This window comes from Eufriesea mexicana, unplaced genomic scaffold (assembly GCF_001483705.2).
Source record: "Eufriesea mexicana isolate 0111107269 unplaced genomic scaffold, ASM148370v2 scaffold1358, whole genome shotgun sequence".
Classification (NCBI taxonomy): Eukaryota; Metazoa; Arthropoda; class Insecta; order Hymenoptera; family Apidae; genus Eufriesea; species Eufriesea mexicana.
Window position 1 is genome coordinate 200,652 of NW_016909491.1, and position 11,673 is coordinate 212,324.

The window sequence follows — 11,673 nt, forward strand, 5'->3', positions numbered from 1 at the left end:
TTTTATGGCTTATATTTCGGAAATTTCGATTGAGGATTATAAGTTGGTGGATTATCTCGATAGAGCAGATTTTTCTGTATTACAATCGTTGGTTTTTTTTCGGTTTTTCCGGGTCAGTGCTGCAAACGAGCGACGGAAGTGTACGCGAGTGACAGGTGGTGCTGCGTTATAGACTTTTATGGCTTACATTTCGGAAATTTCGATTGTGGGTTATCAGTTTTTAGATTATCTCGATAGAGCAAGTTTTTCTTTAATAGGATCGTTGGTTTTTTTTCGGTTTCGCCCGGTCATTGCTGCAAACGAGCGACGGAAGTGGAAGTGAGTGACAGGTCGTACTGCGCAATTGAGTTTTATGGCTTATATTTCGGAAATTTCGATTGAGGATTATAATTTGGTGGATTATCTCGATAGAGCAGATTTTTCTGTAATAGAATCGTTGGTTTTTTTTCGGTTTTTCCGGGTCAGTGCTGCAAACGAGCGACGGAAGTGGAAGTGTGTGACAGGTCGTGCTGCGCAATAGAATTTTATGGCTTATATTTCGGAAATTTCGATTGAGGATTATAAGTTGGTGGATTATCTCGATAGAGCAGATTTTTCTGTATTACAATCGTTGGTTTTTTTTCGGTTTTTCCGGGTCAGTGCTGCAAACGAGCGACGGAAGTGTACGCGAGTGACAGGTGGTGCTGCGTTATAGACTTTTATGGCTTACATTTCGGAAATTTCGATTGTGGGTTATCAGTTTTTAGATTATCTCGATAGAGCAAGTTTTTCTTTAATATGATCGTTGGTTTTTTTTCGGTTTCGCCCGGTCATTGCTGCAAACGAGCGACGGAAGTGGTAGTGAGTGACAGGTCGTACTGCGCAATTGAGTTTTATGGCTTATATTTCGGAAATTTCGATTGAGGATTATAATTTGGTGGATTATCTCGATAGAGCAGATTTTTCTGTAATAGAATCGTTGGTTTTTTTTCGGTTTTTCCGGGTCAGTGCTGCAAACGAGCGACGGAAGTGGAAGTGTGTGACAGGTCGTGCTGCGCAATAGAATTTTATGGCTTATATTTCGGAAATTTCGATTGAGGATTATAAGTTGGTGGATTATCTCGATAGAGCAGATTTTTCTGTATTACAATCGTTGGTTTTTTTTCGGTTTTTCCGGGTCAGTGCTGCAAACGAGCGACGGAAGTGTACGCGAGTGACAGGTGGTGCTGCGTTATAGACTTTTATGGCTTACATTTCGGAAATTTCGATTGTGGGTTATCAGTTTTTAGATTATCTCGATAGAGCAAGTTTTTCTTTAATATGATCGTTGGTTTTTTTTCGGTTTCGCCCGGTCATTGCTGCAAACGAGCGACGGAAGTGGTAGTGAGTGACAGGTCGTACTGCGCAATTGAGTTTTATGGCTTATATTTCGGAAATTTCGATTGAGGATTATAATTTGGTGGATTATCTCGATAGAGCAGATTTTTCTGTAATAGAATCGTTGGTTTTTTTTCGGTTTTTCCGGGTCAGTGCTGCAAACGAGCGACGGAAGTGTACGCGAGTGACAGGTCGTGCTGCGTAATAGAATCTTATGGCTTATATTTCGTAAATTTCGATTGTGGATTATATATTGGTGGATTATCTCGATAGAGCAGATTTCTCTTTAGTAGGATCGTTGGTTTTTTTTCGGTTTTGCCCGATCAGTGCTGGAATCGAGCGACGGAAGTGTACGCGAGTGACAGGTCGTGCTGCGTAATAGATTTTTATTTCTTATATTTTGGAAATTTCGATTGTGGGTTATCAGTTTTTAGATTATCTGGATAGAGCAGATTTTTCTGTAATAGGATCGTTGGTTTTTTTTCGGATTTGCCGGGTCAGTGCTGCAAACGAGCGACGGTAGTGTGAGTGAGTGAAATGTCGCTACGTAGTTGTCTGTTATCGTCTATATTTTTGAAATTTTGGTTGAATCTTTCAATTTTTGGCTCTAATTTTTTAGCGTATGTGCTGTTTCTTTATTGTGTTATCAATTTTTTTTCGATTTTGAACTGTTAATCGCATATTATATTTAAAGCTGCTATTACTTACTGCGTAATATTATTTGCTTTTTATTTATATTCTAAGTTTCCTTTTTTCCAGTTTGTTTTTGGTCTTAGTTTCATCGAGTTGATATTTGTTTAATTATTGTGTTCATTTTTTTCATTTTCTTCTGGTCATTTGTGTAATGATGCGTTGGAAGTGCGTGTCGCTTAGGTATTCTGCGTTGAGTTCAAATATCGATTGTAGATTCTAGATTTTTATTGTGAATTGCTGCATTTAGTTAACATATCTTGGAAGTGGCATTTTTTCAATAGACATCTGTATAAAATTTTATTCGTGAAATTCATTCGAAGCTTTATACGATTATGGTATTGTTCAAAAGATATATTCATAATATTATGCTGATTAAATGTTGTTGTATTAATGCTCAATTTTGCATTCAATACCATCATGTTCAAATAAACCGTGTTGCTTTCTTCGAATGAAATCTTTATTTTTAAAGAACGAATAATTCTTTCTCGAATTAAGTCCTTATTCTTTATTTACTTATAAATTCGATAGATCTATTCGTTGTTTTTCGTCGCTCGTATAAAATGTGCCCAATTTTAACTATAATTTTTCCCATAATCTATGGAGTTTTCATTTATACAATAAATTACGATACACAAAATAATTTCTTTATTACGAATCAGATACGATGACACGTATGTACACAATAGTGGTCGCAATCGAGCAGCGTAGACTGCTCGATTCCTTACTTATATCGTTACAGTCACTGGTGTTGTCCATTAGTGTGATATATATGGGTTACAGATATCTCATACAAACACTGTACGCTAGTTTACACAATGCCGATAATGTAGCGCGCGTGTATTTACAATACACCTTAAACACCTTTAGTGTCACCGTGGTTCTGTTTGCTTCTGCAAGTGTTACTTCTGCAAGTCCACCACTCGATGATACGTAAATCTAGTATACATACTCGAGTTGTTGGTCCTTTAGCCTAAAGTTAGTAACCAAATTTTAAACGCACGAACTATAAAACTCTTCTTAACCCTTTGACTACGACAGGTTTTGAAACGCATGGGTCGTACCACACGGGTAGGAATTCATTTACAATGTCCGCCGAGAACGGAAAAATTTTGGGTACAGATGCGCCCTCCGTGTCAGAAAAGCAAACTGCGTTGAGCGCTTATATGCGCCTTCCGTGTCACAAAAGCGAAATTTCTGAGCGCCTATATGCGCCCACAGTAGCCAAGGGGTTAATCTATCCGCTGCTACGTGGATTAACGACGTGAACTCTAATAAGAGAAAATAAAACGTTATATTCAACCAAGCCCATGGAGCTCCCGTGGTTCACATTTCTCGCGAACAGCTCTTGGTCTGCCAAAAGAACGTTGTTTCGTGACCGTGTGCCTTAACACCTAACGATACACTTACTCGCGTGTGTATTCTATTGCATATATATCTAACGTTTATTAATTGTGTTTGTTGCAGATACCTTAAAGAAACACGTACGCATATACACTAATACGCGGCTATCGAGGGGAGAAAATGCAAAACCAAGGAATAATTGCAAAACATCTTTATTCGATCGAGAACACATGACATCTCGTGTGAACGAACCAAAGTAGAAAGACAGAAGAAAAGTGGAAAGAAAAAGGTACGAACGAAATATAATAGAATCCGTTCCATAACGCGATAAACATGGCCGCTTCGAACGGATCAATGAGACCGGAAACGCTCGGCTTCCTCGCGAAGCCCAGCCGGAAACATCAACGTCGCTACGAATACGACTCACCTATACGATACTGGGGGAGAGGGTTAATGTAAATCACGAGTGTTAATGGGAACACAGGGGTCTGGGGTGATACGGTTACCAGAAGAGCGAGGGGCGGTTAGATATAAGAACGAAGCTGATCAAAGGGGATGCTACATGCGACTCGAGGAGTCGCATCTACTCTACGTATCGGTCGAATCCGATGCTGGGACCAGATTCGTCCGTATCACGGATTTAAGCTCTAGTTATTGCTTTGTAATACGCGTGGTTTAAGGTGAAAACAAATCTGAACTTTCATCCGTACGCTGTTTGCTCGGGTATCACGTGCCGTGATACGTGATCGATATCGTATCGAGGATGGCCGTCGAGATTATGTTTTCGTAACCTTATACAAAGAAACAAAAATTATTGACATCGTACGGATATATATGTAAATATATATGTGTGTGTACGTATATAACTATATGTGTTTACGCAGAGATAAGTAGAGTCTTATACATAGCTTACAGAGTTCCGTATCTCGATATCGAATCTTACTCAACTATCACGCCGATGCAGAGGACAAAGGGGGGATCTAGAGACGATCATTCTTCGCGAAATAAATATCGAACGACGCGAGTTCATCACAGCCCGCAATTTAGCTTAGACCTAATTCCGTCGGAGGCATTATCGCGAGACACCTACAACCTCCAAGGTTTCCCGGTGTATGTTTCAAAAAACGAAAAGAAAACGCAAAACATTCGTGTTGGAAAAAAATCTGCGAAAGAAAGAAATAATTTCCTCGTGTGTGTTAATTGGTACGGCAGAGGAGGGAATCTATGACGATTTTAATTAGAAACGACAGGCATGTAGAACTTGTGCTTCGGCGTGTCTCTGGTGTGCTTGAAAGGCGCCTGTTTAGCCTCGATCAGCGCCGCTGGACAGGGTCCTTTGTGTCTGGGTGCGTATTCCTTCTTGTACATACTCGAGGTGACCGTGGTTCCATCCCCTAAATTGATGTGAGACACATTCGCCTGTTTGTGTACCCTCTCCACCTTCTGGCTAGCGAAGTTCCCGTAGCTCTTGGCCTCGCTGTGCGAATAGAACTTCCCACCGACGGTTAAGTTGTCCTGTCGAACGATTCTCTGTGGACGTTCGTAGGTCGAGGATGCCCAAGGGTTCCCGTCCTTGGTGCTGCGATGCAGAGACGTCAGGCTGCGTCGATCGCTGCTCTGGCTCGAATTGCTGATGTACTGGCCGCTCTCAGCCAGGTTCGAGATACTCTTCTTCTGGTCGGCAGCTGTGGACGAGATGGTGTGCAGAGCCTCCGTGGATGAGGTGGTTCCGCGTCTGTGGAGAACCGAGTTGGTCACGTCGGCAGACGAGGAAGAGATCACGTTCTTCCTGTGATGACTGGTCTTCGTGACAGCGGTGTCCATTTGCGACCTCTCCATGGACTGCCCGCTGATGGCCTGTCTGAACTCGGCACTGCTCGATTGGTTAGAGTTGTAGCGAGCTTGGCTGGAAATCGTGTGCTGCTCGTGTTGCTTCTGTTTCGTCGCAGTCTGCCGGGATTCCACGTGCTGGGTGTTCACGTAGTCTCGCTTGCTCGTGTCTTGGTGGTGTCTTTCGAGCTGCTGCTTCTGCTGATGCTCGCTGTATCTTCCGTCGATCATCAGACCCCGGTGATTCTGAGCGTCAGTGACACACCTGTCGTCGATGACTCGCCGCATTTGGCTCACGTTTTGAGACCTCACGTGTCTCTCGCTCGAGTGTGTCCTCTGATGATGCTCGTTCGCGTACTGCTGACTGCTGGATGTCAGTGACTTTCTAGGCTCTGCCAGGGGACCTGGTCCATCTGAGGGTTGCATGCCACGATGCTCCGTTATCATGCGTTGAGACTGATGCTGAACGTTCTGGGCAGACGAGATTCTCTCGCCGGCTGTCTTCTTCGTGGTTGTAATCAGCGTGCCGTTTTCCAGAGTCTTTGACTCCGTGGAAAGGCTCTTTCTAGTGTCAGACTCCATGCTGCTTATCTTCGCGGCTACTTCCTTGGCAGTGCGTTTGGTGAAGGTGTTGTAGTTTCGTTGGGTAGTCGTAGACATCACGGACGTGTCGTCTCCGAGAGTAATCGAAGACTCCATGTGATGTCTGCGGCTGACAGTCTTACCAGGCGGGGAGTCTTCCTTCTTGGTCGGTGTGTACATGTCTCTGGTAGTGGTTTTAGTCTCCATGGCACCGGTGCTGACTTTCAGGTTATCCTCGTGGCGCTTGATCTCGGCGCGTTCTCCACGAACGACGGTGTAGGTGGACCTCTGCGAGGTGGTGTCTTGGAACTCGCCGATCATCTTCAAGTTATCCTCTCGGCGCACCACGTCGACCCTTTCTCCCCTCTTCGGTGCGAAATCGTCGCGAGGTCTTCCAACGAAGTCGCCTTCCGGTTTCAAGTTGTCCATGTGACGAATGGGAGATCGACGCTCGATCGGACCCATCTTCTCTGGGGTTCTACGCTCGAAGTCACCCTCTGGCTTCAGATTATCCTGGTGTTTGATGGGTGATCGTCTCTCACCGGGACCTAGCGGGGACTTCTGTGGTCGGTCAAACTCTCCTTCGGGACGGAGGTTGTCAGGGTGCTTCTTGCCCATAGTACGTTCGCCGATCACGTGCGTGTAATCGTCTCTGCGACGCACGTCGATCAACTCACCCTCGATCTTCAGATTGTCCTCGTGTTTCCTGACGTTTACTCTCTCGACCTTCGTAATCTTCTTGTAGTCGTCTCTTGATCGACGAACGTCCATCTCTCCTTCCATTCTCAGGTGATCCTCGTGACGACGGACTTCCATTCGTTCTCCGTTCACGTGTCTGTAGTCGTCCTTCGAAGACGGGCTGACCTCCATCTCGCCCTCTGGTCTCAGGTTGTCCTGAGGCTTCCTAACCGGCATGCGTTCACCTCTCTTCGGGACGAAGTCGTCCTTAGGCACGATGTAGAAGTCTCCTTCTGGGTGGAGATTGTCCTCGTGACGAATCGGAGTTCGTCTCTCAGCTGGGCCCACTTTCTGCGGTATCCTTTTAGCGAATTCACCTTCGGGATGCAAGTTGTCCTTCGGTTTCTTCACGTCAGCTCGTTCTCCCTTAGTAGGCGAGTCTTGCCGCGGTCTGCCAATGAATTCTCCCTCCGGATGCAGATTATCCGGGTGTTTGATCGGTGTGCGCCTCTCGGCAGGACCAACTGGTGCCTTCTCTGGCCTCTCGAAGTCTCCTTCGGGTCTCAGGTTGTCTTTAGGCTTCTTCACGGTAGCCCTCTCGCCCTTGGTCGGTGTTGGAGCTTTGGGACGTTGAGCGAATTGACCCTCGGGTTTCAGATTGTCAGGGTGCTTGATAGGTGTCCTTCTCTCAGCCGGACCAACCGGGGACGTCTCAGGCCTCTCGAAGTCTCCTTCGGGTCTGAGATTATCCTCGTGTCTGATGATCTCGCTGCGTTCTCCGCGAGTCACTCTGTAATCATCGCGTCTACGAATATCCACGAATTCGCCCTCGACCTTCAGGTTGTCCTCGCGACGAACCACGTCGACACGCTCGACCTTGGTGATGGTCTTGTAATCGTCCCTCGATCGACGCACGTCGATGTCACCTTCCATCTTCAGGTTGTCTCTGTGCACCACTATCTCGGTCCTCTCGCCCTTCGTTGGCCTGTAATCGTCCTTGGGCTTGCCTATGAATTCACCTTCCGGTTTCAAGTTATCTTTGGGCTTCTTCTGAACCGGTCTGTCGGCTCGTTTCGGAGAGAAGTCGTCCTTGGGTCTTCCAACGAATTCTCCTTCGGGATGAAGGTTGTCCTCGTGTCTTATAGGTGTTCTCCTCTCCGCTGGTCCAACGGGAGACTTCTGCGGTCTCTGGAACTCTCCCTCGGGACGAAGGTTGTCCTTCGGCTTGGTCACGTCAGCTCGCTCGCCTCTAGTCGGCGTCTCTTCCTTAGGACGACCAATGAATTCTCCTTCTGGACGCAGGTTATCCGGATGCTTAATCGGACTTCTCCTCTCGGCTGGACCGACCGGTTTCTTCTCTGGCCTGTCGAACGTGCCTTCCGGTTTCAAATTGTCCTTAGGCTTCTTCACGTCTGCCCTCTCGCCCTTCTTCGGCGCCTGCTCCTTCGGGCGGCCTATAAATTCGCCTTCCGGTTTCAAATTGTCATCGTGCTTGATAGGTGAACGTCTCTCAGCTGGTCCAACGGGTTTCTTCTCGGGTCTGTCGAACTCTCCCTCGGGTTTCAGGTTGTCTTCCGGTTTCTTGATCTCCGGCCTCTCTGCCTTCTTGGGCGAGTAATCGTCCTTGGGACGACCCTCGAACGGACCCTCAGGCTTCAAGTTGTCTCGATGTTTCACGACGTCCATGCGATCTCCCTTTACGACCTTAAAGTCGTCCCTGGTTCTGACGTCTGTGAACTCGCCTTCCATACGCAGGTTGTCCTGGTACTTGGTGACCTCCGTCCTCTCGCGAATCAGGAAGTCGGTGTACTCGTCCCTGGACCTGTAAGTCTCGATGTTGCCTTCCATTCGCAAGTTGTCTGTACGTTTGACGATGTCCACTCGTTCGCCACGAACAGGAACGAAGTCGTCCTTGGGACGACCTTCGAAAGGCCCTTCGGGTTTGAGGTTGTCCTCGGGTCTCTTGACATCCGCGCGTTCTCCTCTGGTAGGTTTGTAATCGTCCTTGGGCCTTCCAACGAAGTCCCCTTCTGGTTTGAGATTGTCAGGGTGTTTAATCGGAGTTCGTTTCTCGGCAGGTTTAACCGGGGACTTTTCTGGTCTGTCGAAGTCGCCTTCCGGACGGAGATTATCCTGCGGTCTCTTCACATCCGCGCGTTCTCCTAGTTTAGGTGCTTCTTCCTTTGGTTTTCCCACGAAGTCACCTTCCGGTTTCAGGTTATCCGGATGCTTGATAGGCGTTCTCTTCTCAGCCGGACCGATCTTCTTCGGCTGAGGCCTGTCGAACTCTCCCTCGGGTTTCAAGTTGTCCTTGGGTTTCTTCACTTCTGGTCTCTCGGCAGGTCTGTAGCCTTCGTGTTCCGGTCGTTCGAATTCGCCTTCTGGTTTCAAGTTGTCGGGATGCTTTATCGGAGTACGTTTCTCTGCTGGGCCAAACGGTTTCCTCTCCGGTCTGTCGAAAGTGCCCTCTGGTTTCAGATTGTCTTCCGGCCTCTTGACATCGGCTCTTTCTCCTCTGGTCGGCGTGTCCTCCTTTGGTCGTCCAATAAATTCTCCCTCGGGTTTCAAGTTATCTTGAGGCTTCTTCGCAATTGGTCTCTCAGCCGGTCTGAATTCCTCAGGTTCTGGCCTCTCGAAGTCACCTTCGGGTCTTAGATTGTCAGCGTGTTTGATCGGTGTTCTCCGCTCTGCTGGGCCAATGGGTTTCCTCTCTGGAACCTGGAATTCTCCTTCAGGATAGAGGTTGTCCTTTGGCTTCTTCACATCGGCTCTCTCGCCTCTTCGCGGTGCCTCTTCTTTTGGTCGACCAAGGAAGTCGCCTTCCGGTTTCAGATTGTCAGTCGGTTTCTTAACGATCGGCCTCTCGGCAGGCTTGAACTCTTCCGGTCTGGGTCTCTCGAATTCACCCTCTGGTTTTAGATTATCCTCGTGCTTGATAGGCGTTCTCCTCTCGGCTGGACCAACAGGCTGCTTCTCTGGTCTGTCGAATTCTCCCTCGGGTCTTAGATTATCCTTAGGCTTCTTGATAGGTGCCCTCTCTCCGTGTTTGGGTGCTTCTTCTCTTGGTCTACCAATGAACTCTCCTTCTGGTTTCAGGTTATCCTCGGGTCTCTTCACCTCCGGCCTCTCTGCTCTCTTGGGAGAATAATCATCCTTGGGACGACCTTCGAAGGGTCCCTCTGGTCTCAGATTGTCAGGATGCTTCACGATGTCAACTCGTTCGCCTCTCACGACCTTAAAATCGTCCCTCGTTCTAACGTCGGTAAATTCACCTTCCATACGCAGGTTGTCCTGGTACTTTGTCACCTCGGTCCTCTCGCGAATTAGGAAGTCCGTGTACTCGTCCCTGGATCTATAGGTTTCGATGTCTCCTTCCATTCGAAGGTTGTCGGTGCGTTTGACAACCTCCACGCGTTCACCACGGACCGGTTGATAATCGTCCTTTGGACGACCTTCGAACGGACCCTCTGGTCGCAGATTGTCCTCTGGTCTTTTGACGACAGCTCTGTCCCCTTTGGTAGGAGTGAAGTCTTCCTTGGGCTTGCCAACGAATTCTCCTTCTGGTTTCAGATTGTCCGGATGTTTAATCGGGGTTCTCCTTTCCGCTGGACCGAACTTCTCAGGACTAGGACGTTCGAAATCACCTTCTGGCCTCAGATTGTCCTTGGGTTTCTTCACCTCAGGCCTCTCCGCTGGTCGATACTCTTCGTAATCGGGTCTATCGAAGTCTCCTTCGGGACGAAGGTTATCCGGATGTTTAATTGGAGTACGTCTCTCTGCCGGGCCATACTTGGGTTTCTCTGGTCTCTCGAACTCACCTTCGGGTTGTAAATTGTCTCGAGGTTTTCGTACTTCGGGACGTTCGGCTGTCTTCGGGGAGAAATCGTCCTTTGGACGACCTTCGAATGGACCCTCGGAACGGAGGTTATCGTCGTGTTTGATAGGCGTTCTACGCTCTGCTGGGGTGAATGGAGTACGTTCCCTGTCTGGGAATTCGCCTTCAGGGAATAGATTATCAGGATGTCGTACGATGGATAGTCTTTCACCAGGCCCATAAGGAATAACCATTGGCCTTTCGAATTCTCCTTCTGGATAGAGGTTATCAGGATGTTTGATAGGTGTACGTTTCTCACCGGGAGTGTACTCCTCCCTAGGCCGGTCTTCAAACTGTCCCTCAGGACGAAGATTGTCCCGCGGCCTCTTCACCTCCGGACGTTCCGCAGTTTTAGGTGTAAAATCGTCCTTCGGACGGCCTTCGAATAGCCCTTCAGGTCTCAAATTATCCTGTGGTCTTTTTACTTCTGGCCGTTCAGCAGTTTTCGGCGTAAAATCGTCCTTTGGTCGACCTTCGAATGGTCCCTCTGGTCTCAAATTGTCTTCAGGTCTCTTAACGTCAGCCCTCTCGCCTCTGGTCGGCTTATAGTCGTCCTTGGGTCTACCTTCGAAAGGTCCTTCGGGCCTCAAGTTATCTTCGGGTCTCTTAACTTCAGGACGTTCTCCGCGTTTCGGCGAGTAGTCGTCCTTCGGGCGACCTTCGAACGGACCTTCCGGTCTCAGATTGTCTTCCGGTCTCTTCACATCAGCTCTTTCGCCTCTGGTAGGTTTGTAATCGTCCTTGGATCGGCCTTCGAACGGTCCTTCGGGTCTCAGGTTGTCCTCTGGACGCTTAACTTCTGGTCTCTCGCCACGTTTCGGTAAGAAATCGTCCTTTGGACGTCCTTCGAACGGACCTTCGGGTCTCAAATTGTCTTGAGGTCTCTTTAATTCCGGACGTTCGGCACTCTTTGGAGTGTAGTCGTCCTTCGGACGACCTTCGAACGGTCCTTCGGGTCTTAGATTATCTTCGGGCCGTTTAACGTCGGCACGTTCTCCTCTCGTTGGCATGTAATCGTCCTTCGGGCGACCTTCGAACGGTCCTTCGGGTCTCAAATTATCTTGCGGTCTCTTTACTTCCGGACGATCCGCTCTCTTTGGAGAGTAGTCGTCCTTCGGACGACCTTCGAACGGTCCTTCGGGTCTTAGATTATCTTCGGGCCGTTTAACGTCGGCACGTTCTCCTCTCGTTGGCATGTAATCGTCCTTCGGGCGACCTTCGAACGGTCCTTCAGGTCTCAAATTATCTTGCGGTCTCTTTACTTCCGGACGATCCGCTCTCTTTGGAGAGTAGTCGTCCTTCGGACGACCTTCGAACGG

At 48.0% G+C, this 11,673-nt stretch overlaps 1 protein-coding gene and 1 long non-coding RNA gene across 3 annotated transcripts in view; one reads left to right on the forward strand and one right to left on the reverse strand.

Annotated features, from left to right (window-relative positions):
• Window positions 1-4,298, forward strand: part of LOC108548102 (uncharacterized) — a 12,769-nt gene extending 8,471 nt beyond the window's left edge. Inside the window, exon 2 of the long non-coding RNA XR_001890249.1 lies at window positions 3,514-4,298. This is a non-coding gene — a long non-coding RNA (uncharacterized LOC108548102). The remainder of the gene's footprint in view (window positions 1-3,513) is intronic.
• A 294-nt stretch (window positions 4,299-4,592) lies between these two features.
• The window catches only part of Sdb (SAXO downstream of blistered), a 37,464-nt gene continuing 30,383 nt past the window's right edge, over window positions 4,593-11,673 (reverse strand). For both annotated transcript variants that reach the window (XM_017900875.1, XM_017900874.1), the window contains exon 7: window positions 4,593-11,663. In XM_017900875.1, coding sequence (XP_017756364.1) covers window positions 4,624-11,663 — 7,040 coding nt within the window. In that variant the 3' untranslated portion in view covers window positions 4,593-4,623. The remainder of the gene's footprint in view (window positions 11,664-11,673) is intronic.